Raw genomic sequence first — 27,118 nt, 5'->3', positions numbered from 1 at the left:
CGCCCCGCCCCGCCCCGCCCCGCCCCGCCCCGCCCCGCCCCGCCCCGCCCCGCGGCCCTCAGGGGCGGCCGGGCCGGCCCCACGGCGGCGCGGAGGGGCGGGGCCGGGCCGGGGGCGGGGCCAGGCCGCCGGTTCCAGCCATGGCGGCGCGGCTGCGGGCGGGCGCTGCCCGGCGCCGTCGCGGGCCGATGACGCGCGCGGTCGGTGCGGCGTTTCCCGGTGTCGCTGTTCCTGCTGCGGCGGGGTTGCGCGCCCCGCGCTGATGGCGGCTCGCCGCACACCGCACGGCCCCGCGCCGGGGCCCGGGCTGGATGAGTTCACCGTCCCCGCCGAGAAGAGCTGCCTGCTGGAGCGCAGCCGGGGCCGCATCGAGGGCTTGTTCGAGGTGCGGCTGACCGTGCTGGGGGCGCAGGGGGACTGGCGGCCCGCGCTGCAGCCGCCCAACGCCAGTGCCAGGATCTGGGTGCAGCTGGCGGGCCGCACGAAGGCCGTGAGCAGAGCCAAGGTACAGCGGGGTCTGCGTGCGGAGGGGCCGCCGCACCGCTGCGGCCGGGGCCGCGGGGCGGAGGGAGAAAGGGCGGGGAAAAGCCGAGTGCCCCAGGAGGAAACAGAAACAGCGCTGCCTTGGCAGATGGGTGTGTGCCCGGTGCCAGGGAGTCTCCGTGTTGACATAAGCGCAGGGAATAAAGCGAAACAACTCCGCTGGGTAGTGCAGAGTTCACGGGCACCGCGTTGTGAAATTGTCCAGCCCGCGCTAAGGTGTAGCACCGGTGGGGATGGGCCGAGTTTTGTTTTAAAGCGAGATTTAAAAGTTTCGCTTTCCTTCTTCCTCCCAAATGAAGAAATTCCTCGGAGCTGTTCGGGCGTTGCCGTGTTTTGCCTTGCAGACTTCTGCTTATTCTGTGGCATTTTGTAGCTCGCTGGCGAAGCTCTTACTAAAGCTTAACGCAGCTAGTATTTCCTCCAGGTAAAAGTTGTCAGACCCGAACAGCCTCACCAGTCTGGGGCAGACAGTTCGCCTTTCAAGCCCGCTCTAACGCGTTAAGAGAACGGCCTGTGCGGGCTGTGTCTCAGAGGGGGCAGCAGTTGCTGTGAAGTGTCGTCACGAATGTTAAATGTCTTGCACAACTAACCTTTGGGGGGAGTTTCTCAGCAGTGATGCTGAAATTGATATTACTCATAATGAGCCTGGCAAGTACAGCTGCTTGAATCATGTGATGAGAACTTTGGTGTGAGCAGTAGCTAGGCTGAACCTTTCAAACCCAAAATCTCACTATATGGACGTTGGTCGGTCTGGTTGTTTAACTACGCTTGGGTGTTTGCGGGGATCCGGAGCTTGTGTTTTGGGACTGATCTCAGACTTGGCAGCCTGCTTTCAAAAACTTTATTCCTTAACTATGTCATGCATGTGTTCCTCAACATGTAATGCACTTCCTTACAATGAGCTGTAAGAAAAATACTATGACTATATAGGGGTTTGAATTATTTGACTCTGACATTTACTCTAAACCAATTTGCTTGGACTCAGAGAATCTGGAAACTGTTACAGATAGTTTTTTTTCCCCAGGTATCAGCAACTTCCCTTTTTTCTAGGAAATTAAAGCACAAGAAATAAATAGCACAAGATTTCCATTTTCTAATTGCTGCCTTTCCAAACAAGATAAAAAAATGTTTCCTACTCTCAATACTTTAAAGGGTATGAAAAACTTGATTTCTCTTATGGGTAGAGCAGTTTTCAGACACTGTCTGGAGGAATTACTGTACAGGAACTACAATTGCTTGTCTTCCATTGAAAGGTTTGGTGGTAGCAATTTATGTTACAATTTTTCAGTCATAGATAATGTATAGGTTCTCCATTGCTACTTAGTTAAAAACAGAAGTTCCTAAATTTAGAGGATCCTTTTCACCAATTCTGGTATCTTGTTGCTCTGCATAAGCAGTCATGTGATGAGTAAGGCGTGGAGAATAACCCTGTGGGTTTTGCTGCGGAAGCAGTTTGTGCTGATAATGCTCCTGAGGCAGCCTGCCTTGATACCCATGATGATGTAACTCGAGGTGATAGGAAATGATGTTATATTATTCATACCTTATGTTGGTTCTCAGCTCCATTTAAAAAAAAAAACAACAATGTTTGAGAGTAAATATATGTAGTGTACTTGGCATTCTGCAGATACAATGATTGCAGCTTAGAAGCTGGTTTCACTTTAGTGAAGAATTTTAAGCACAGAAGGAGGTAGTTTGGGAAAAATAATGCTATCTGAAAGAATAAATAGTATACTATATTCACAGAGTTTTGAGCTCTTGATGCATTTAAAACAAGGTAGTATAGTGAATTAGCTTATAGGTGGCAGAAATAACATTGTGATTTTTTTTTTTCCATTTTATTTGAAAATCTTGAACTTCAAGAACACAGAAGTACCTGGAGTCTGGAGTTTTCTCAGTTAGTAACAAAAATATAGGCTGGCTGCTGGCATGGTAAGCCTTAGGAAATGTACTTTGAAACTTTTCAGAAGTTCAGGTTCATGGACTAGGTAAAACTCTAGTGAAAGGCGTTTGTTCATGAAGAGTTCTCTTTAACCAAAGAATAGGAATAGGAAAATAAGTCTCTTCTGACAGTCTTTTAAACTGTTTGATCTACAAATTAAGTTGCCTGTTACTATTGGGTATAAATGAGAGAATATAAAAGAGCCTTCTATGAGATCTATTTAAAAATCATTTTAGATATTGGTGTTTTATTTCTATTGTCCTGTTTACTTTCTGACATGACTTACGCTAAGTTGGCTTTATTTTCTAATGTTTCTGTCCATTACTGACCTAGCAAAAACCAACTGGATATATTAGGTTTTCACAACTATTCACTCTGCTCTCTTTCTCCTCTTAGGAGTACATCAAGGGGCTATGTGAACCTGAGCTAGAAGAAAAAGAATACTACCCAAAGGACATGCACTGTATCTTCGTTGGTGCACAGAGCCTGTTTCTCAACAGTCTTATTCAGGATACTTGTGCTGATGTAACTGTGCTGGAAATGGGATTTCTCAATATTAAGGGGGGTGCAGAAGCTGTTGTTATGGCTCAAAGTCATGTGCAGCAGTTTGTGAAGCTTTTTGAGAATAATGAAAGCTTATTAAATGACAATGAATCTGAGATTAAAAAGCAGTTCAGACAATTTGTAGAAGCACATGCAGATAAGTATACAATGGATTTACTGATTTTGCCTAGTGCACTAAAAAGGGAACTCCTGGCTCTCACCCAAACTGCTGTTTCTGAAGGGGTGACTGGTATCATAGATCTCACAGGTTCTGAAAGCCCACAGCAGCTTGGACAGAACAGCACCTCCAAAGTCATTGCTGCAAACAGAGATGGAAGTGCAGGTGGGGAGGAAGCAAGAAGCAATGCTGGCACACCTGTAACCGAGCTTACAAAGCAAATGGACACTGTGTTTTCTGATGATTCTGAAACAAGATTTCTTCCCATAAAGGACCCTCTGTTAGAGGCAGTGGCCTTTAAAGAGAGGCAGTCATGTAAAAGAAGGTCCTCTGATGAGGAGGAAAGGCTTCCTAAAAAGCATTTCTCTTTGGAAGATGATCCACAAGTGAAATCTGCTTTACACAAGAATCCTTCGGACCCTGATGCAGTTATTGATCTGGTTTTGGATAGCTGCACAGAATCAGATGGTCCTACTTACTGCCTTAAAGAAGGTGATGCTCTCACTGAGGAAGTAGAATACAAGATTCTTGTGAACTTTTTCAGAACAATGGGATATTCCCAAAATATTGTTGAAAAAGTTATTGGTATCCTAGGACAATCTGTGGAACCATTAATATTGCTAGAAGAAATTGAAAAGGAAAGTTTGAAATTTAAAAAAGAACATGAGCAGTCATCTCAAAAGCCTAGAACTGTCAATCTTCCTTTAGAAAATAATGTAAATAATTCACAAAAGCTAGAAGACAAAGGCATTTCTAGGAATAAAAGTCCACTTAAATCCAGTCATACTTCAAAGGAGACAAAAAATGAATGTCACCACATAAGTGGTGCTCCAGACACACAAGTTGGTGCAGAAGATAAAATGCATAGATTGGTATGTGAATCTTCTTCCCCTCCCAGCAAAAATTCAGTTCTCTGCCATAAACAGAGAGATGTTTATGGCCCTGGTAAGAATCATAACTCAAAGTCAAGCAATATAGAAACTGATGGTGGGGTAACTTCCAGGACTGTGCATGCTGGAGCTCTAAAAGATGTTGGCTTTGTAGCCAGAGGGAGCTCAGATGTGCAGCATATCTCAAGTAAGAGTAAAACTACATTTCAGCAAAAATCTTCAGGGCCCTCAACTGTACAGAACAGCCACCCTGGTTCTGAGGAGCAGCTGGGACACTACAGCTCTTCTCAAGCAAGGCCTCTCCACCAGCGCCTTTCCCAATCATCACATTGTGACAATCCTGTCCCAGACCAGTTACTGTCTTCACAAAAACACACTTCAAAGCCGGACAGAGACACACTGGGACCACATCCAGATAATTCAGTTACTGGAGTTCAAAGATTTTTGGACTCTCTGAAGGAGCCATACAAATTGGAGTTGATAAATGAACCTGGAAAACCATATTTAAAACATATAATTATTGATGGGAGCAATGTTGCAATTTCGTAAGTATGGTTCTTTTCAGCTATCCCTTTATTTACAGTTCAATGAACTTTCAGATTAAATGGGGGCTAAGAGGTTGCAGTGGCAAGTGTTAAGGTTTTGCTAGCTAGGTTTTTGGTGTGCCTGTACACAGTTGTGCTATTTCAGAGTAACCTGATTTGAATCACCAGTGTTCAGCTCAATGTAACACTTCAGTCAGAAGTAATCTCAGGGCAAGCTTTGCTCTGTTGCAATCAGCATTATGCATGAAGTGTAATTTCCTTTGCCAGTGCCTAACAACGAGGTTAAATTATTGTCAGTTTAAGTGGTTTGGATTTGAGGAAATTTTTTGTGCTCTTAATATCTTGTAGTTAATGAAGGTTCTCATTTATTAGTGATATATTTCATCTCCATCAGCATTGCCTTCCTTGGATCCTGTTATTATTTGCAAATGTATATATGTATATTTGCGAACTATGAATGTGCATTACTGAGGTTCTAATATTTCCTTCATGCACCCCAGTGGATTGGCTACATAACCCCACACTGGAGTAGGGCATAGTAGCTGGGTGTTATTGATATACAGGCTCCAGAAAGGTTATATAACACCTGGTGCCTCCTACCCAACCAAATGAAAACTAGTTATGAAACATAAAGGACAGAGCTGCCTCAAAATAGCAGAACCATAGATATTCAAATGACCTACTAAATAATCAATACCTGGGGGCCTGTTGGTTCAATCTTGTAGGTATTCTGCAGCTTCCCTCTGGCTAAATAAAGCCTCGTTTGTTTCTTGCATTTCATAAAGTGAAGAGTTTTTTGCAAAATTGCTTTGAATTGTTTTCAGTTTTACTTCTCAATACCTTGAGAACTGCTTCCATGCCTATACTGATTCAGGGTTCTTTTGGCCCCCTTTTTGATGGGGGCGTGGGTATTAATTCATCACCTACATGCTTAGACTAATGCTCTATGGGCTCCTGAATCATTGCTTGCCTCCTGTCATAAGTCTAGAAAACTGCAAAAGCTGTAGAATATTTTCTTTTGACATGTGCAGCACGTTGATCTGTTGACTGTGTTGTTATCACATTGTCCCAGGGTGCTTGTGGAATGAGAGAATGCCCAGAGTTTACCCTAGCAGCTAACAAGTTTTTTTTTAATTACCTGGTTTTGTATGCTGGAAACATACATTGAGGGTAGACTGCAGTATCCAGTTGTCGGATAATTTAAATTTTATTAAAATATGGAAGAAACTCAGAATGAGAGAATAATTGAATGGAATTACATCTTCCTATAATAGTTTGTAAATAATATGTACTTGTGGTAGTGCATCCAATCAGAAGCATCAGGTGCCCAAACAAGGTGGGAAACAAAGGGTAAGTAATTATCCTCTGAAGCCTTGGTAAACTATTTACCTGAATCACAGCCCGCATGGAGAGGCACCATGGCTCCTGTGCTTTGGGGAAGAAAGGCCAGGAGTCACCGAGTTGAGTTGTGGCCAGGGAGACATTTACTGCTGGCCAAAGTCAGTCATCTTATGGCCCTGTAGCCAGCGCTCCCGAGCGAGGCCCCTTGAGCTCTCCTGGGGCTCACAGATCCTCAGAGGACTGAACCTGGCAGCAAAGCTCCCACACACCCCTCCACACTTCCTGAGGTGCGACCCTTGCATGTTGGGAAATGAAAAGGGACTTGGTGTGAACATCTCACTGACACTGAGAAGAATTTGTTGACGAGTTCCTTTAAGCACAGGGAATTAGGTGGGCACATTGTGTACCTGTGTGTGTGTGAATTGACTGTGGTATGAATGTTACTGCCTCAAATCTACAGTTAAGTCGTTGTTATAACTATAGCAAGCCCTGTGGAATTGCTTTGTAAATGTCAAAGTACTCAGTGATTCAGTGGTGCTAAACCCTTTTGCACCCTTACCTTTGCATCCATATGCTTTGCACCCTCGTCCCCTTCTGCATTCCTGGCTTCTGTGTAAATCAGTGCAATCTGATTCTAATTTGATCTTTGTATGCCTTAACCTGTGCAGAAAATAATGAACTTACTCTTCACAAGTTCACAATAGTGAATGTTGCCTCCAAACTCTGTGAAGCCATATTTTCACAAATTCATACCAAACCCTGCCTTTGGCAATACCTTTGACAGTGTTTCTTTAAGCAGCCAATCCACTCATTTGCTGCAGTATTTACTTTAGTTACAAACCCAAGGGAAAATATTACATGTCCCAGAAGGCAACCTGCTCTTTGCTGATTTGTGCTGCTTGTGATCATATTTTGTTTAATTTAGGAAATACCTTTGTAGGGTCTTCACAGGATATTAAAGAACTGGGACAGGCAAAAGCAGTATTTGCAATGGCATTTGCAGAAATTTGCAGAACAGATACAATCTTTGCAATGGATACCTGGAAAAGACCATCTTGCTTTGGTGATTTGTTGTCCCTTCAGGTGTTTCTCTAACTCATTTAAAGCATTTATTATTTAATTTAGTTTAGTAATGACATATTTTTTCATATTATTACTTACATTAATTCTACATGTTATTTGATAAAGTTGCTTCTATTTGCATGCTTTTTTAAGTTGTATCAGAGCAGGATTTTGTGATCATCTGGGACAAATTGGGAGCTGTTTTTCTAAGCTTCAGAACACTTAAAAAACAGTACACTGTAGTTCAGCCAGCTTGGAGTTCTAAAACAGGAGGATGAACAAGAAGACAAAGCATCAATTTTGACATGATATAGAGACTTCTGCATTTCTTGAAGTCCAGTTGAGAACCATTAATTCATTGAAAATATTTAACAGAATTTTCCCATTTAATGAATAGGATGCCTAACTTAAATTAATGGGATAATGACTGCATTTAAAGTTTATGCCCCAGAAGGTTTACAAAGAGTAACTTTTCTATTAAAATTGTCTTTCATTTTTTGGCTGTTCTTGGCACCAAGAATGCTTAATTTTATTAAGGACAATGCGGCAGAGTATTTTTTTTCCTCTGGAAATTCTATTAGTAAGTCAGATTTTTTTTGCCTTTTATATTTCAGATATGGTTTATTCTTTTTTTTTTTTCTTTTCTACATTAAGAATTCCTCTTGAATTTCAGAGAACCTTAATAGATGTACATTTATATAAACATATTTTTTACAGAATTTACAAAACTGGAAAAGTATAAATGAATGCTACTTGGGCTGAGTTTCACTGTAAAATATTTCCATAAAAATCTTTCAAACACCATTATGTTGGGAAGATTTCTTGGTAGGTTAAACTAGGGTTTAAAGATAGGATTCTGTTCAAAAGTAATAGGGCTTATATTAGGGTTAATTATAAGCACTTGCCTATTATTTGGGAGACTGGTTTAAAAAAGGAATACCACTTGCTCACTTACTGTTAAAAGTACTTGTAGTGATTTGACATCTAATTCAAAACACAGATTATACACTATTTTGCAAGAAATGCTTTGGCTGTTCATACCATCAGTGCTCAATCAGTGTGTCTTTTCTAGGGAATCATATCTTTGTTTTGTCTAAGTGTAGCCTCTATGGAAAGGCTGGAGTCTGGTTAGACAGTTAATTGTGCCATGTTAAACAGGCAAATAGGGTCATTGGGATAATTCCAGTTAGGAAGGGCCTCACAAGGTCATCAGTTCAAGTCTTTGTGTCTCCTCATTTTAGGCAGTTGCTGGTTTTTCTGGAAAGTCACGTAAGGGAGTTGTAAAAACAGATCATGAATATCTTAAATTTTTAAGTGGAGAAAAAATATTGTCAAAATACAATGTTTTGAAAATATTTCTTTAAAGAAATTTCATTCTTTTGCTTCAAAACACTTGTTCAGACTGTTGAAATGAAGGGAGAGGAGGCCCTAAAAGTATCAGGGAGCTGTTCAGATGTAATCCTTGGTAATCAGTTGAACCAAAGGTGTTGTTTTGTAGTAGGACTGTATTTGGAGCTACTACAATATTGGATTATTATTGTTTTAATCTATACTCAATTGAGTTCAGAAACCATCACTATGGGCCTGGGCCTCTTTTTTAAAGCTAAACCTGCTTCTGATTACTCCATTGTTGTTGTGCCCAGGATACCGAAAGGAGGCTGAGCTATAAAAATGCAAAATTATACATCTGTTATCTTCTGCTGAAGAGCTCTTCCTATTTAGAAGATTCCTTATCTTTTACACCCATCTGCCTTTTCTTTTCCTGAGGCTTTATGTGGGACTTTCAGCTTCACTTGGCAAGGTTTTGTTCCATTTTCTTTGTTTTCCTGGTAGTAAAACCCTAGTGAAATTAATCTCCCTTCTTTTTGTTTCACCCTCAGTCATGGTCTAAGGAAATTCTTTTCCTGTCGAGGAATTGCAATAGCTGTTGACTACTTTTGGAAACGTGGCCACAGAAATATTACTGTGTTTGTTCCACAGTGGAGAACAAGACGTGACCCTTCCATTACAGGTGAGGGACATTTCTGAATATTTCCTTAATTAAACCAGACTGTAACTTTTTCTTTGGGTACTTCTGTGAAGACTAAATGGAGAAGGAATGTTTCATCAAATGCTGAGCAGGAGCCGTCTGGCTGCTCAGCATGACTAATTGGGTTTCCATACACAGTATGAGAGACCCTGAAACGCTCTTTAGGCTAACAGGTGTGCCATCAGTGGAGGCCTGTTTGGGTTGGTTTTTGTTTGCTCTTTAATTTCTAGTTTTGACCTCCCCTTCCCCATTTTTATTGTATGAGCAATTTTTCAGCTGTCAATGTAATTTCTATAGCTTAATTGGTACAAAAATAGCCCATCTTCTCTCTGCTGATTTTATCTCGGACTAACTGTCAAATCACGTTTTAACAGAGCAGAATTTCTTAACGCAGCTGGAGGATGTTGGAATATTGTCTTTAACCCCTGCAAGGATGGTTTTAGGAGCAAGAATTGCTGCTCATGATGACAGGTACAGAATATATGTAGTTTTAAAGCTGTTTCAAACATATGACTAATGGTTGTAAAAGCTCGATTTTTCACAAGCAGTTCTGTTAGCTAATTCTGCAACCTTTCTAGACAGAGTTATGCATCCAACTTAAGACTGAGTTTTGCATCTGTTACATTATTTCACTGTTGTAGGAAACACTACTGTGTGTTAAGAAAGTCACCGAGAACTACAAATTTTCATGGCAATTTAAAAAAAAAAAGGCTGTCTGAAGAAATTAATCCTCCAGTAATGTTTTTATTACTTTCTGGTCATCACTCTATCCCTGAATTGTCTTTTATTCTTGGGGCATAAATCAGCTGTTGAGATACTATTTAGCTCCATTTTCTTCTTGGTGCCATGTTGCCACACAGACCTTGCTGTGTGTTTGGAGCAGTGTATTTGTAACAATGCATAAACCAGCCATAAGTGAACTTATAAATTAATTTGATCACCAAAGATCAACTATAAAATGTGGGGATCATCTGGCAGTGAACAAGACACAGTAAGCTTTGGGAGTCTGCGGGAGTTTCCTAGTACTTCATTAATGTTTTATATATACCCAGCCTTTCATAAGAAATGCTCTGGCAGTGCAGTTGAGATTACTGTGGAAATAAGTGTTATAATAACATACTTGCACTTTTGTTAAAAGAATGCACTTTCATTAAAAGGACACCATCCATTATCTTGTGGCTGAAGTTGTTTCAAATGGCAAAAAATGTATTTTCCGAGACATTATAAAAGAAACCAAATATTTTTTTCTTAATAAATCAATAGTTGCTTTGTCATAGTTTAACAGAAAGGTTTTTAAGAAGTGTTGACAGAGCAAATAACTAACATGCAGAACACAGACATTAATGCTAAGCAAAATAGTGTATGGAAATGAGTTTGCTTTGGATTGTATAATAAACACTGTACTGCATAAAACATGCCATTTACCTGTGCAAATATTTAGATTATGGGATTTGGGGGCTTTTGCTTCTGTGGGTTTGTTTGTTTGGGTTTTTTAATGGAGAAGAAAACATCCCATGCGGACTCTGCTGCACTAAATAAGTGCATGCTGCGGAAAACGTTGTAAGTTTAAGGTGGGTAAAAATAGAGTAATTTCCTGGCAATCAAGGTGCTTGTTTTCATGCAAATAGATTACTTTGGGATGATGAAATGTTTAGTTTTCTACATCTTTGGATTGTTTTCAGCAAAACAAACTATCTTGGTGATCTTTGGAATTAATTTTACAGATTTTTGTTACACCTTGCTGCTAGAACTGGAGGTGTTATTGTGACTAATGATAACTTGAGAGAATTTGTGACAGAATCATTTGCCTGGAGAGAAATTATTCAAAAAAGGTAATAATTGGATTTCTGTGAAGTCTTAAAAAGGATGTCTGTCCTTGCAGTTGTAGGCACTCTTACCTACATGTGGGATCTTTTATTAATCTGTCATGCAATTCTGGTAGATCTAAATAAAGTACTCTGTGACTCACTGTGGTGATTCATGGCCTTACAGTCATGTGTTGGGTAGTCTAATGTCCATCTTATTCATATATTCTCTTATGTATGTATGTTCATTACTCTCATAAGCAGGAGCTTGGTGTAACAGCACATGTGTCACTTCTGAAGGTCAGTGTTGGATCTTGTTTGAGCAGTCCACTTTCACAGTCTCTCTTGTCTGAAAGCTCATTTTTTTCAGGGAGACATGATAGCTGATGAAGATGTAGTGTCACTTTTAATTATTCAGAATCAATCACTCTACTCAAGTGGGACAAATTGTCACAGCTAAACAAAATGAGCACTTGCAGCATATCCATATAGCCATTTCCCTGCAATTGTTGTTCTTTGGGTTTAGATGAGTTCACTTAGTTATCAAATATCCCTGCTTCATCTTGTGGACTTTTGTTTCTACTTGTTTCTTCTTGTTTGTTGAGTTTGTGTGTTTGGGATATTTTTTTTCCAGTTTCAGTTAAATCAGGTTATTTTACTGCTGAGGTGTGATCTTCTATTAGTAAAATTTCCCACTAATCCCTCAGTGTCCCTGACATTTTCTGAGGTTACGTCTGTTACAGTGGCTGGGGTCAGTATAGCTCTAATGAAATAAGGAACTAAAAACTTGCCCTGGATTCACACAATATAGCTGTGAGACCATGGAGTTGATGCTGGCTGATCACGTAGACATTTACATAATTTCTTGAGTGAATTCTACCCAAGTCAGGTTCTGTCCTCCCACAGAACTTTAGCAAGAATACTTGGTGTGGCATCTTGAGTCTGTGGTTTTTTAAGAGCTTGTGTTAACATCTGCTATTAGTTTTACTTCTGGGGAAATTCCACTGTACCAGATCTCCTCCTTGCAGACAAATTTCAGTTGAACTGGGTTGGTGGTTTTTTTGTAATGCAGATCTCTTCCTGTCCCAAAGTGATTCCAGAAAAAAAGTTTTATGTCTTAACCATAAACATTTAATACTATATTTGTTAGTTGTGTGGCTTTCTGCTAACACAGGTATTTCAGCTCCAGACTGAAGATCTTTGCAAGGAAAAGAGTTAGAACAACCAAAAAATCTCTAATCACCTGGAAAATTCGACCCTGGTCTTGTTGCAATTTTTCTGTCATAAAAGTTGCTGTTAAAAAAAAAAAAAAGAAAAGGGAAAGCTGTGTTTTGCAGTGTAATAGAGACAGTTCACAGCTCCCATGGAATTAGACAGGGAATACTGGTTGTGTCTTAGTTGGGTTTACTAATTAGTCTTCAGGGATTCCTCATGTGGTGTCTACCCTAAGGAGATTCATCCTGTGCTACAAAGGTGAAGGACAGCAAAGGTGAAATACCTTGTTATTTAAAAGAACTGTCTTGCAGGTTGCTCCAGTACACTTTTGTTGGTGACATATTTATGGTTCCTGATGATCCTCTGGGAAGAAATGGACCCAGATTAGATGACTTCCTTCGAAGTGAAGGCTGTTCTAGGTATAAACACTGTTTTCACTTTTGTTTGACACAGTTATTTCACATTTGAAATAAACTGTTCTCCTGCTTCACTTGCACACCTGTAAAGCACAGTAAAGTTAAGCAGGAACACTGTAGCACGTAGCAGTTTAACAAAAAAAAACCCACAAAACAACGTTTTTCCTGTTACTTCAGTTGGTTCAGAAACTGCTGGTGACATTTCCTGCTAACTGAGATCTGAGAACTGAGGTATGACAAAAGCTGCTTCTGAGATTTGACTGTGGTGGCTTTCATGCATGGGTGTGTTAACAGCACCCAGAGGTGCCAGAGATGTGAGTATATGTGTTGTTAATTACACTGATGGTATCTAAGGCACCTTGGTTGGTCACTTCATGGTGGGACAATAGGTGCTACAAACACTCTGCACTTGGGTTTTTTTTGTCAAGGGGAGACACTTCACCTCATGGTTGAGAGTACTTTACTGTTGTCAAAACAATTTTTGAGGCATTGTTATTAAATCTGTTTGTATTTGAGTAATAATTATAAATATTAATTAACATATGTTGTTCGTTTAAAATTAATGTACTTTTTAAATGTGCACATATTCAAAGTATGAATTTGCTTTGCATGAACTGCCAAGATTTGAGGATTAGTTTGCTCTTTTGCACAAGATGATAATACGCTGTTCTTTCACCAGTTTAGGAATTGGAAATGATAATAATTCTGAGGAGTGTTGAGAGGGCTTTTAAAAACAAGTGAGGTAACTTTAAAATTCTCAATAGAAAAGGCAAGCTATTCTTAAGGATTAATAGAAAGAATAAGCAAGAATCTCATCTACTGTAAACATTTGAGTATAGTAGAACATTTTTATACTATAGATTACAAGCTGATTTGAAAATAAGTATGTTGACATTTAAAAAGCAAGTGTAATGCTAGAACTCCACAAGAAAATGCAGCGTATTCAAGCTCTTGTACAAAACCTCTGAGACGTTTCTTTGAAGCACTGTGTTTTACTTGCCTGTATCTGAGAAATAAAACGAAAACAGTCTTCTGAGGTAGGTGAGTGTGATGGTTGTAGAAATGTAAAGAGTCTTTTGAGAAGACCACAGAAGAGCTTGGTTTCTTATCTGTGAACTTGGAACTGGAACTAGGCTTTGGTGTTTGTTTTGGGGTTGGGCTGGGGAAGGGTGGTGGACCAGGAAGAACAGAGAAAAGCTGCCAGTGCAAAGAGTTAATTTTGTTCCTTCCCTGTGATTTTCTACATGATTTAAATGATGCAGAAAATACAAATGGCACCAGGAACAAGATCAGAAACTGGCAGGACCTTCAGCAGTTAGAAAACCTTTCCACACTGAGTAACTCGAGGTATCATAACCCAAATGCTTTTAAAATAGAGCTCTGTAATTTAGGTACTGTTTCCCTTGGTGGTAGGAAACTAGACTCTAACATGAGTTCCAGTTCACATTTCTCTGGTATCTGCTGGCGTCTGAAGTAGGCTGACCTTTATATTTTGTAGTGCTTGCACTAGAGTAGCAAAACTTTAAAGTCTGAAATGAAATTGCAATAATTGAGAGTATTCAAATCCTGAGGTTGCTAAAACAACTTCATTGGCCAGTTAAGGATACCATACAAAGGAAAATGATCTAAAAATGAGCACAGCTCAGTCCAGAGTAAAAGTACATGAGGAATAGTCTGTTGTGAAGCAGTCTTGGAAGCCCCTTTGGTCTGTCAGGATTTTCACATGCCCCACATCAGTATACATGTGTTCAATGTATCTATACCTTCATAAAATTTGCTGTAATCTGCCAAGTAAAGGACTCACAGCATATTGAGGCTATTCCTGGGTGATATTAATGTTAGTTATGCCAAATTCATATCAAGAGCTGTTACACCTCCTGATTTGTTTCACTTTGAAAGAATGCTTGTCATTTGATTCCAGTCAGTAACTGCAATGAGCAGTAGGGAAGTTTTAGTTATACACATTTGTCTTTTCTTTCTCATATACAGAGAGGGCTACAGTTAGCATGTCCTTTAGCTTAATTAATTTAAAAAATTATTTTTGTTCCATAGAGATTCCTGGTCAACACACAAGGCTTTGCAGAGCAGTGGACAATATTCTTCTGAGACACCCTTTTTCCTCCCCGAAATGAGCAGTGGCGGTCAACAGCCTGGAGGAAGAGTGCAGGATGATTGTTCACCCCCGTGGCTTCCACAGGAAGAAAACGCAGAGCCTTGTCCAGCAATTCCATTACAGAGATCTCCCTCAGAAACAGCCCAGCTAAGAGAAGCCCTGATCAAAATTTTTCCTGACTATGATCAAAGGCAGAAGATTGATCAAATACTATTTAATCATCCATTTATGAGAGATCTTAATGCACTGTCTGCCATGGTGCTTGACTGAATGCTTACACAGCTTTTATATCACAACTGCTCTGACTAACAATTATCAATGTGAAGAAAAATGTCGCTCTTTTATGTTACATTGTGAATATTAAAAACATAATTTTATTTGTATAAACAAAGATTATTTTTCTCTATGTTCTGCTGCTAATAGATGCCAGGTTTTGGTAAATTAAAAACTGCTTCTACTACAGCTTTTTAGTCATATTTTCTATGGAAAAAAAAAAAAAACAGTCTTCTGCTTCACTTTTGAGCAGTGCATTAGTACTTTCTACAAAACCCTTTTCCTGGAAGGCAGAATTCCCGTCAGTTGGAGACCCGCGTGTGGGAGCAGCTGCCAGCAGGTGGCGGCCGCGGGCCCGTGAGGATCCCCGGGAAGGGCCTGAAAATCCAAGAAAATCCCATTTGCTCTTTCAGGGTGGAAGTGCTGTGTGGGGTGGTTAGAAGAGAAAGTATAAATTCACAGCTCTCAGGAAGAAAGTGTTTTGAATTCTTTCAAAGATTTGAAACCTTACAATGGTTTTTAAATCGGGCATTATCTTGACTATCAGTATTCTCTCCGAATAATTTTAATATCTTTAACAATTGCACTGATGGCTTGTGTGTTCTAAGTGTGAATGCTGTGATGTTAACAGAATGCGACACTGTCTGTACAGAAATGGCTTTTTTGTGCAGAGCTACAGCTGTAGTCAGCTCCACCCCTTTAGATACCATCACTGTTCTGGGATCTATCCCAAAAATAAGGGGGGGAAAGGAAGGTAATTTGTGAAAACTGTCCAATAGGACTGCTTTCTAAAGCAGAGCAAAATTAAGATTGGCTGTATTTCTGTACACACTTAAGTCTCTTACTCCTTCCTTTTAACCAGTCTCTGGTGCCAAATGTTCATATGAGTAAATTCAAATGAGACTGTAAAGAAAACATGGGCTCCAGAGCCTACATTCAACTTCTGATGTACTGAGCCTTACCCTAAAGCATTATGGCGTTCTCTCTAGTTCCATGTGGTCTGAAATCACTCTTTGTTTATATGCAAAAGAGCTGAAATATACTTGAGGAACTGGGGGTTTTGAAAGACTTTTTTGCATTGCCCTTTCATGTTTTGTGAAGTCAGAAACAGAAGGCAGTCTTGCTCTTCCCTGAACACAAGCAACCTGAAAGAGAATTGCAGCAAGAACAAAAGTTTTAGGAACAGTAGTTACAGCTTCTCAAAATACAGATGATGATGAAGAGAGGCCTTTAATGTTTCTACATCCAAACAAACAAATCTAAATTATTCTTTATTCTGCATAGGTGAGAGGGAGATTGCTAATCATGTGAGCGTGTGGTCCTTCTGACCAGCACGTTTGCCAAGAACTAGTTCTTACTGGTGAAGTGCTGTGTAATCTTCAAGTTCTAACCCTATAAAAACTTAAACAGATTATTAAAGCCTCTTTCATTGCTATATACAGTTGGTATAATTTTAATAAATAGTAAGAGACTAAATCACCAGCTCCCTCACACTCCCTGGGGGCCTGTGTACATGTGTGAACATGCCCCTTGAAAAACTTGTCTTCTTTTCATTAGGTATATCCCTGATTGCATATGTTGTTTTGTGTGCTAGTGTGGGGATATAAATATATATAAATATATTGTAATCTTTATTTCATAGAGAATTGCTTCATGGATTTGGAAGGGAACCACAAGGATCATGCAGTCCAAGTCCTGGCCTCCCACACTTCAACAATCCCACCCCATGCCTGAGAGCATTGTCCAAACATTTCTTGAGTTCTGTCAGGCTTGAGGCTGTGCCTATTTCCCTGGGGAGGCTGTTCAGTGCCCCACCACCCTCTGGGTGAAGAGGTTTTTCCTGATCTAACCTAAATCCCCCCCACTCAGCTTCAAGCCTCAAGTCCTGTCACAAGAGCAAAGAGATTGGTACTCATTCTCTCTTTCTCCAAAGTCTGTTTCTGAAGCATGTCTTGTGCTATTCAACCTTTGGTTGCTGCAAAAACACAACTAGAAGCAGTGTTTGGAATGGAAAATACCAGGGACTTTCCCTTACGTGTGAGTGGCCTGGCATTTCCCTCTCCCTCCCTTTAAAGGGGTAAAGTCCTGAGACTGATTCCTGGTGTGAGACCAAGTGAAGAATTTATATGACAAATCCCAAAGTTTACTGTTAAAAGGAGTGTTTTCTCTTGCATCTTAAGAGCATGTAATGTAAACAATCTCATTGCGGTTGCCAACAAGCAAAGTTCAGATGAGTCCCAGTAGTCGGTGCTAGTGCTGCTGTTTTTCTTCCTGTGGTAGTGCCTTATTGGGGTAGCTCATATTTTGGATGAGCATTTCTGAACCAGAGAGAGTGCCTGTGAAAGTTCCATGACAAACAGTGACTCAGTGTCTTTCTAATACTGGCAGTGTTTCCTTCTGTTTTGCAAGCCTGCAGGCTGTGTTTGATATGAATGCCTTTCCTGCTAGAATTTTGTGTAGCTGCATTAAATGCTATTTTTAGATTTGGGGCTGGTTTATGTTCTGAATGGCTCTGTTTTATTGGAAAGGAGTAGCTCTGCTATAATTCATGTATAAGACCTGTTATTTTCACAAATACAGTTTAGAATAATGATGACTTTGCAGATTTCAAGACCTAATCTGCTGTCTGGTATTTGGAGGAGTCTGGTTATATAAGCAGGTGTTTCTCTGATGTGTTCAGTTTCTCTTTTTCATCACAGAATGGAAACCCAAGTGCCTTACAACAGTGTAACTTATGGTGCTCAGACTATTCCTAGCCTTCCTGACTGCTACTGTTTGTGTTCAACTTTATGCATAAATCTACCAGTTTTGTATATATTGGTATGTAACTCTGTGCATACAGTGGAAATACTGCAGTGCTCAAGTAGGTGGTGTAGACAATGACTTTTAAAAAACAGATGGATTTTAGATTTGTACTTTTTTTACCTGTGTATTGTATACATTTATTTTTAGAATGTGGTTCCATTGTACTGTTCAAACTCTGCTGAGCTGCATATGACAATCCCAAGTTTTTGCCGTCTGCCTTGTGGCTCACTAAGTCCTGTCAGATTGCATTCTATAATTTTAAATGGCTAATTCAAAGGAAGCACTTTTTAAGAACATACTGGGTTTAAATGCACTGGGTCCCCTTTTCAGTCTCCACTCAAGTATTTTTAACTGTTTTAGGAATGATGTCTTAAGTGTACCTAAGATAAAATATTACATACTTTTAAGTAAACAGAAACAACAGTCCAAAGATATCAGAATTCTGAAATATATCAATTGAGTTTTATTTAATTATCATTTTTCACTAACCATAGGAATAATTGAGATTGAAATTCAAGGTCATGTATAATTTTTCTCCCTCGTTGTGATATTGAATCTTAGTATTGATAATTTTAAGATAAATCTTTGCTGAGCAAAATATTAAGAGTCGATTCATCAAAAATAAAAGGCTGGCTTGCATGTGGTTTATACAGGCACATGCACACTCGCCCTTCTCGGTACGAAGGTAATCCAGAGCGGGCGCTCCAGCAGTTCGGTGCCGGGCCGGGCGCTGTGCACAGCAGCAGTTCGCTGTGCAGAGCAGCATTTCGGTGTGCACACCAGCAGCAGTTCGGTGTGCACAGCAGCAGCATTTCGCTGTGCAGAGCAGCATTTCAGTGTGCACAGCAGCAGCATTTCGGTGTGCACAGCCGCATTTCGCTGTGCAGAGCAGCATTTCGGTGTGCAGAGCCGCAGTTCGCTGTGCAGAGCAGCATTTCGGTGTGCACAGCAGCAGTTCGGTGTGCACAGCAGCAGCAGTTCGGTGTGCACAGCAGCAGTTCGGTGTGCAGAGCCGCAGTTCGGTGTGCACAGCAGCATTTCGGTGTGCAGAGCAGCATTTCGCTGTGCACAGCAGCAGCAGCTCGGTGTGCACAGCCGCAGTTCTCTGTGCAGAGCCGCCGTTCTCTGTGCACAGCCGCAGCTCTCTGTGCAGAGCCGCAGTTCTCTGTGCAGAGCCGCCGTTCTCTGTGCAGAGCCGCAGTTCTCTGTGCAGAGCCGCCGTTCTCTGTGCACAGCAGCAGCTCTCTGTGCACAGCAGCAGCTCGGTGTGCAGAGCCGCCGTTCTCTGTGCACAGCAGCAGCTCGGTGTGCAGAGCCGCAGCTCTCTGTGCAGAGCCGCCGTTCTCTGTGCACAGCAGCAGCTCTCTGTGCACAGCAGCAGCTCGGTGTGCAGAGCCGCCGTTCTCTGTGCAGAGCCGCCGTTCTCTGTGCACAGCAGCAGCTCGGTGTGCAGAGCCGCAGCTCTCTGTGCAGAGCCGCCGTTCTCTGTGCAGAGCGCAGTCCGGTCCCCGCTCCGGCAGCGCGGTGCCGGCCGGCGCTGTCCGCCGGGCGGGCCCGGCGCGGCCCCGCGGGGACAGGAGGTGGCGCCGCCGGCCCGCGCCTGCCCGGGGACAGCCGGGCCCGGCCTGAGGGCGGGTTTGGCATCCCGCGGTTCCCTTGTGTCCCGGCTGCTGCGGGTAGGCTCCGTTTGCCTCTCGGCTCAGGGACCGTGCTCTGGTTTGCTGATAGTTTGTGTTTGATAGGCACATGAAATGGGTGGTAATATGTTTGCCTTTGATACGAGTTCCTTGAATTCAGAAGTGCGGCCAGAAGTTCTGCTGTTTGAACAATTCTGATTGCCAGGAGTTTAAGATATCGGTGCGTGAGAAATTATATTCTTAAATTTTAAAAAAGTCAATAAATAAATTTCGAGATTCAGAGGTATTGCATTAAAAATCAGAGACGGCATCGTGAGGGCAGAGCTGGCTGCCGAGCACTCGGTGAGGGCAAAGCAGGATCCAGAGGCAGGATCCAGAGGCAGGATCCAGAGGCAGGATCCAGAGGCAGGATCCAGAGGCAGGATCCAGAAGCAGGATCCAGAGGCAGGATCCAGAGGCAGGATCCAGAGGCAGGATCTAGAGGCAGGATCCAGAGGCAGGATCCAGAGGCAGGATCCAGAGGCAGGATCTAGAGGCAGGATCCAGAGGCAGGATCCAGAGGCAGGAGCCGCCCTTCCCCTGGAGCCCACAGCACTGAAACCCCGGCTGGGGGACTCCTGCCTGCCAGGAGCATCCCTGCAACCTCAACCCAAACAGAGCCAGCTCAACGAGGCGTTCTGCAGACAAGGAAATTGGGAATGTCTAAAACGCGGAGTGTGAATGTCTGGGATTATTTTGTGTGAGGAGAAGGACGAGGTACATTGTGGTTTATAAATACTTTGTGTGGGAGAGCTTCACAGCAGAGGGCCTTGAATTAAAAGAGGCACACCAGAGTCTTTTGCCAGATCTACTGGCAGATCACCAAGAATATGGATAAGGGCATTCTTGACATTCTGAAGTGAAGGAGCATTGAATTAGTAATATTTGGCATTCATTGGGAATAAATTAATGTTTTCTGACACAGTTGTATCTATCCAAGGACTCTCTACATTAAGAAAACAGAACTTGCCATATTTTAACTTTAAACCAAATTTTTATTCTTTTGGCCTGTGTGCCTATCAGCTGCTCACACTTAATCTAAAGAGAAATTTCCTGGGCTGAATATAACTTATTGTGAAACATTGTGAAACAGCTTCCCAATGTCCAAACTTTTTTCCCTTCCAGACTTGAGCCAGAAACAGACTTTTGAGTAAATGAATAAGAAATCATAGCACTAGAAATGAAACAGTTTAAGACAATCCTAGGGTGATCATGAAATTAATTTGCAGAGTCTGTATCAACTCAGTGTGTGCACATGATTATTTTTTTGTATAAAACTCTTCAATGCATTGATTTTGGCTAAAAATTATTCATAAGCAGTAGATGTAGTGGCCTAAAATGGTGTTGGGGTGACTGCAGGAGATTGCCTGCAGCTGCCCTTGCTGGATTCTGTGTGCTGGCTTCTCTGTTGTCACAGCTGGCACAGTGGTTTAAACTCTTGTCGGTCATGAGTCTGAGCCCTCTGTTCTCTGCTGTCAACAAAAATGCAGAGAAGATAAAGATATAGTAGCTAGATTGTTATCCTTTGTTTTACAGCATCCATCAAAGCCCTACTTTGTAAATGGAAATAAAATTAAGCTTTCCAATATTACAGCAGCTATGAGTCTTCCAAATGATGATGGATTGAAATAATTCATGCAAAAGCCCAGGATATCTCATCTATCCCATCTGTTGGATTTAGTCTCAGGGCCTTTCAGGGACATTATTCAAATGTTTCTGGTAGGAGGTGAATGTAATTGCTGCTTGAGGAACTATTTGGGAAGGGAGGTTATGATTTCTTTTAATAAAATATTTAATAATATACAAATAATAAAACAGCTTAAATAACTTTGTAATGATTCTGTAAAAATATTATAACCCTTTCTTTCCTCACTGATGGGCTCTTGCTTGTCTTTTATTTGTCTCATAATCCACCAATGGTGAGTGATGCATTGTGAAGAGGATTTAATGCAACTGTGCCTTAAATTGAAGTATCTGATCAGTGTTTAGTCAGTGCTGCAGGAGCAGAGACAGAAATAGTCTGCTGCTTCTTTCCCCCAGCTAAGGTATATGTGACACCTTCTTGTTCTTAGGACTGCTGTTCAGCTGTGGTGGTTATGGATTAAATACTAGTGCTGCATGCATATATTCTCTTTCTCCTATAAAATAAGGGGTAGGTGTACACTGAAAAAGTTTCATTAGCATGATATCTCCTAATGCTGTAAACATACAGAAACACAAGCAAGAGAAACTCAGCTAAATTAAAGAAGTCAGGCCAGTGGGCAAGGAGGAGCTTTGTTTGGTATCAAACAGAGGCTGTGTGCTGTTGTGACACAATAAAGTCAATAGTCCTACACCCTGATATGAAAATGGGTCTTTTTCTAACTACAAAAAAATGAAGTTATGGACATTGGTTTACAGTTTCTTGCTGGGTGAAGCAAGCACAAAATCTGTCCATGAGAATCTTGTTTCGGGCTATCTCGTGGTTAGTGAATGCAGGAGGGCTGATCAGATATCAATGTGCAGAAGGGTGGGGAATATGATAAGAAACATTCAGAGCCTCTGAAACACACTGGGTGGGTGTAGGGAGCAAACTCTATACCACAAGTAAAAATCTGACAGTCTTTTTGAAAACTCTTTATGTTTCAGAAAATACTCTCTTTGTGAGTTATAACAACTTACTAAAGTACCACAGGCAGTGTTACTGTCTCACTGTACAGATGGCAGTTGTGGAAAGTGCTTGGTATTGAGTCATATCCTGCAGAAAAGTTAAAAGTTCAACAGGCATAAAATTTTACACTTTCTAACTTTTGATCTGAATTAAGAGCCTTTCTGAGATTTCTGTGTTCTACAAAGTGATTTGACACTCTAGGCTACTGAAAGTCTTGAAAACAGGTGCACATTTTCTGTTATGTGTATCTTGGAAGAAATAAGGTATATGAATGTATGTGAATGTGTGTGTGTATGGGGAACACTCTGTGGTGGCTGCAGCCTTCTCTGTGTTCCCTTTCAACCAGGTTGCCCCCTGAAGCTCTCAGCAAACACCATATTGAAGACATCTGTGCTAGCCCACACCCCCTGGACTCCCAAAGCAAGGCTTGAAGACAAGGTAATTTATCTCCCAGATGAACAGAATAGATCCTGGAATGATGGGTAACTGATATTATGGAAACACCTGACAGAGCCATCTGAATTAAGGTTCTTCTATGCCACGTGACCTGCAAATCCACAGTAAAAGAGAGTCATGTTCTGGGGGTTTTTCTTGTTTTAACAGGGCAGGTTTAGTTCAAGAAGGTACTCAGAATTCATGGCACTTAGGGGCCTAAGGATACAGTGGCATTTTCAGAAATGCATAGGTACATAAATACTTCTGAAGGACCACAGCACTTCAGGTGAAGTGTGAGTTTAGCACTTAAACACTTGCATTTTTTAAAAGCCCATATTTTGTCTTCATAGAGTATCACTAAAATGTGATATCTCCAGAAAGGAAATCAGATGTAGATTTGCAGTGGGAGGTAAATGTATTTTAGATCCCATGCCATTAGCAGAATCTGGAGCAGTGTGTCATATGCCACAGGAAATGCACAACTGCAGCCACATGGCTGTGCAGCATTTCCATGTAACCTGCCCCAAAAGTGGCTACAGTTTGTTGCAAGATCCATGGAACTCTGAGAGGAGGGAAAACACCAATGAAACTGTGGACTTGCTAAGCTGAGTGCAGCTCCAATTCTGATCATTGCTTCCATGAAGGTGGAAAGGGTCTCAGGAGAGAGGTTCAAAGCTAGAGGTATAAACATGAAACAGCTGCATGGGAATGAGCAGTTGGAATTCTGGAGTATGTGGGAAAGGCTGCACTGGTTCCATTACAGTTTTTGGTGCAGGCAGAGATTGTGTTTACAGGACACATCCTGTGTTTGGTGCTTAAACAAATGAGCACCTGAGAAAGTTGTGAGTCCTGAGGTACTGAGCATCAGAACCAGTAGTTGTCACTTGCTGGCATTAAAGGCAGCGAGTTCAGGATGTTGGTGCAGAGACCAACCTTGAAATGCTTTCATAGGAACTTCAGTGTGCATCAAAGTGTCTGTTTGTGTCCAAAACCTGGCACAAGATGCTATTTATCCAAAGCAGAAAGAGCATTTTCATCTGAAGTATGCTAGAGCCATTCTGAATGTCCTTGGCACATTAAATGTATAGATGCTTTAATCTCACATTAATGTGAAGTCAGAATCCTCTTGGCCTGAAAGCTTGTCAAGAAGCTCCATCTCTCTCTCCCTTATGAGTTTTTCTTTTGCTAGTTCATAGTTCCTCCTCCACCATAAGTCATGCACCTGCTGTTCAATACAAAAGTTAGCATAAATGCTTACGTTGCTTACTTGAAGCATTGGTACACAAGCAGATTTTTTGGGAGATTTGTTTTTTAGTTTCTGGTTTTGTTTTGTTTGGTTTTTTGGGTTTTTTTTGGGGTTTTTTTAATATGTCATAGGTTAGGGTTGGAAGGGCCACAAAGTCATCCACTTCCAGCCCCCTCCCATGGATAGAAACCTCATCCATTAGAATAAGTTGTTATGAGTTTAAAATACAAAACCAGCAAGCAACAGAAAGCTTGCATAAAAGTGAGGGAGTGTGGGAATACAACTTGAGAGGAGGACTGAGAGCACTGCTCAGCTCATGACAGAAGCGGATGTGTTAGCCACAGTAGCCATAAGCCTTGGCAAAGGAAAGCAGAGCCCTGACGGAGGCATGCAGAAGTTAACGGTGTGCTTGGTACCATGTGCTTAGCGTGCAGAAACGATGCAGGACCCTACACGCCTGCACCAGTCTGTAGGAGGCTTTGATTAAGCAATGTAACTCAGTTACATAAATGTTATGGTTGTGCTATTTTTAGCTACAACTGAAAAGGTACATAAACTTAGCTGTTTGTGTCAATAAATGGCTTCATGCATGCAAAAATCATGGAGACCCAGCCCACAGGGGAACAGCCATGGTGACTCGGTGTGACTGACAGTGCTGCTAATCTGCCTGGCCTGGCAGTGGGAGGTAAGCTTCTTACAAGTGTTTGTCTCCTTAGGAATTCCCCTCTGCTTAACCAGTGATAAAGAGATGATGGTCCATTTAACCATAAAGTCTTCTCTACCAGCTGCCTCTGTATTTATTGGCACAGATTCTATAACACAAGAATAATTTATATTACAATGCCATATCTGATTACAGAAGTGTTTTGTGATATTCTCTGTTTCTTGTGAATTTTTTAATATGAAGCAGCCATGCAGAAATGCTTGGATGTGTGAAGTTAGTGAGGCATTTAATTAAGTTGCAAGAGCCAATGCACTTGCAAATGGAATATTGAACATACCACTTATTTCATTCATGGAACAAAATCGCTTGTAGATCTGAAAATGAAAAGACTTGCAGGCAGGCATGTTTCTCTGAATTCTAGAGGTATCATAACTGGCCTACAGTTTGGGTGTAATTTGTAAATGTCCTAATGTGGGGGTCTGTGTTTTATCTAGTTTAATAAAGCAAATCCTTCTAGCAAATCCACTCTTGACTTTGCTTCACCTGGACCAAAAAAAGATGTAAATCTCTTCCTTTCTCTTTGCAATGAAATATGTTATACTTAAAAATAAAAAGTTTTGTGTGAGCTTACTTTTTGGGTGGGCACATCTTATTTTTTTGGTGGCAGGTGCATTTTGGAGGGGGTAGGTTTGGGTTTTTTTTGCGGTGGGGGTGGGGTTGTGTTATCATAGTGGAAGGTTTTGAGAGAGAGAAAGGGATTCTTAGTTATTCCTATTGCCTACAAAAGTGCCATGTGTGGGGTTTGAGTTCACCCAAACTGGGTTAATCTGGGACTGTCATAAAGAGCATATGGTCTTGCAGGGAGCATATGTTCTGGAAGAAGTCATTCATTGTAGTGCCTCAGAACCTTCCCAGCTGGTTTGTCCATGGGGTAAACTAAAGTGTTCACTAGGAAAAACTGCACATTACCTGGGGAAGCAGTATCAGATTTCATTATTTGAGCCAGGATGCACAGTTCCCATTGAAATTTATTTACTGGAACTGTTTTCCCTAAAAAAATAGCTCAGGAATTAAAGAAAAATCTTGGCACAGAGACCATCTTTGGAAATAATCCATATAACAGTGAAATTGCTACTTAGGAAGCTTATAGTCTCATGAATTTCATTAACAATGTCTATTAAATACTCTAAAATTATAATTGAATATCATAGACCATCTTTCCAGTTCCACAGATGTTATTCAGCTGACCTTAACAGGATTACATGCTTGTTTGGTTTTTTAAAGTTTGGAGAATATTGTCTCCATGGCTGAACTTTTTCCACTAAATGTATTATTGAAGAGGCTGATGATGCTTGCTGTGATTCTGTACATTAGTTCTGTTTGGCCCATTGTTTGCCTACTCAATGGCAAACATAAGGTTTTGAATTAGAAAAGAGAATAGAATTTCATTTGTAGAATCAAGGCAGCAATCTAAAGATCCATGTTTTTTAGTGCTTGTAAAGTTCTAAGTATAAAAACAGATTATTTGGATATTTTTTGTCCCATCACTTACATCTCTGGCCTTTAAATGCTTATGCAGAGTCCTATCAGAATAGTGATGTATCTATGTAAACAAAATGCAGTGTGGCCTTAGACATCCTTCTGTATTGGTAGATTTTTTTACCTGTATACATGCAAATTAGGATTCAAGATTCCTCATAAACACAGTAACTGTGAAAATCTACTGTTATTGAAGCAACAATAAGGCTCCAAGCTTGTGTGGTGGACCCCAATATAATTTTCCAGAACACCCTTTTGATAAGAGGTGTAGAAGAAAAGGAATTCCTCATGTGTAGATATGAGAATTTTGATATGAAGATTCTTGTTTCCATAAATATGAATATGAGTGTGGGGCTTTTTCATTTTCTTTGGCTTTATCAGTACTCACATTCCTTATATGCTTTGCAGTGAATGTTTTTGTGAATTCTAAGCATGTTTAATAAAATATTTTAAAATATTTTCTTTTATTGTCCCTGCTATTGCATTTGGTTAACAACTAGTGCAAGATAGGGCCCAATTTTGCTTACTAAGGCAATATAATCCCAAATCAATTTGAGTCAGAAAGGACCTCAGGACATTACCTAGTCCAGGCTCTTACTGAAAGCAGGGTCAGCTACAAGACCAGCTTGCTCAGAGCCTTACTCTGCTGGGTCTTTAAAATCTCAAAGAACTGAGACAAGGCCCCTTGTTCCACTGCCTAGCTATGCTCATGACCCAAAGAAAAGTCTGTCCTCAAATCAATCTGCCTCTCTCTTGATTCAATTTGTCTTTTATCTCTCATCCTTGCACCACATGTTGCTGTCAGGAGCCTGCTCCTGTCTCCCTGATCAGCTCCCTGGAGGCGCTGGGGCACTGCTGCCCAGTCTCCCCAAAGGCCTTGCTGCTCCCAGCTGTCAGGGCTCTTTGCTCTGGCAATCCCTTCCCTGGATCTGCAGCCTGGTCCCGCCAGCACAGCTGGGGTGCTGGAGGACAATCCCTTCCCTGCATCTGCACGCTCAGGGTGCTGGAGGACGATCCCTTCCCTGCATCTGCACGGCTCAGGGTGCTGGAGGACAATCCCTTCCCTGCATCTGCACGGCTCAGGGTGCTGGAGGACGATCCCTTCCCTGCATCTGCATGGCTCAGGGTGCTGGAGGACGATCCCTTCCCTGCATCTGCACGGCTCAGGGTGCTGGAGGACAATCCCTTCCCTGCATCTGTATGGCTCA

The 27,118-nt window shown here is 41.3% G+C and overlaps 1 protein-coding gene across 5 annotated transcripts; it reads left to right on the top strand.

Moving 5' to 3' along the window:
- The first annotated feature begins 110 nt into the window (after positions 1-110).
- On the top strand, positions 111-15,084 carry N4BP1 (NEDD4 binding protein 1). 5 transcript variants are annotated; one of them, XM_085589567.1, is made up of 8 exons: positions 116-505; positions 2,882-4,641; positions 8,925-9,055; positions 9,448-9,544; positions 10,798-10,905; positions 12,405-12,512; positions 13,772-13,856; positions 14,562-15,084. In XM_085589567.1, exons 1-7 carry the CDS (start codon positions 263-265, stop codon positions 13,848-13,850), a joined length of 2,526 nt encoding a protein of 841 aa, XP_085445693.1. In that variant the 5' UTR covers positions 116-262; the 3' UTR covers positions 13,851-13,856; positions 14,562-15,084. The 5 variants fall into 5 exon arrangements, with proteins under 5 accessions (XP_021391792.2, XP_085445693.1, XP_085445694.1 ...); XM_085589568.1 differs by lacking the exon at positions 13,772-13,856 and adding an exon at positions 12,687-12,740 and having other exon boundaries at positions 14,562-14,670; XM_021536117.4 differs by lacking the exon at positions 13,772-13,856 and having other exon boundaries at positions 111-505.
- Positions 15,085-27,118: the final 12,034 nt, after the last annotated feature.

This window comes from Lonchura striata, chromosome 11 (assembly GCF_050655825.1).
Source record: "Lonchura striata isolate lonStrDom1 chromosome 11, ASM5065582v1, whole genome shotgun sequence".
NCBI classification, from domain to species: domain Eukaryota; kingdom Metazoa; phylum Chordata; class Aves; order Passeriformes; family Estrildidae; genus Lonchura; species Lonchura striata.
Note: the sequence above shows the minus strand (reverse complement) of the source record. Positions and strands in the feature narration are given on the sequence as shown.

What these genes read in the sequence shown, in the direction of transcription:
- N4BP1 (XM_021536117.4), top strand. Translation starts at nt 263, where the DNA reads ATGGCGGCTCGCCGCACACCGCACGGCCCCGCGCCGGGGCCCGGGCTG. An exon ending in AGGCCGTGAGCAGAGCCAAG is followed by an intron (nt 506 to 2,881) that starts GTACAGCGGGGT and finishes TTCTCCTCTTAG; the next exon opens with GAGTACATCAAGGGGCTATG. An exon ending in CGAAGTGAAGGCTGTTCTAG is followed by an intron (nt 12,513 to 14,561) that starts GTATAAACACTG and finishes TTTGTTCCATAG; the next exon opens with AGATTCCTGGTCAACACACA.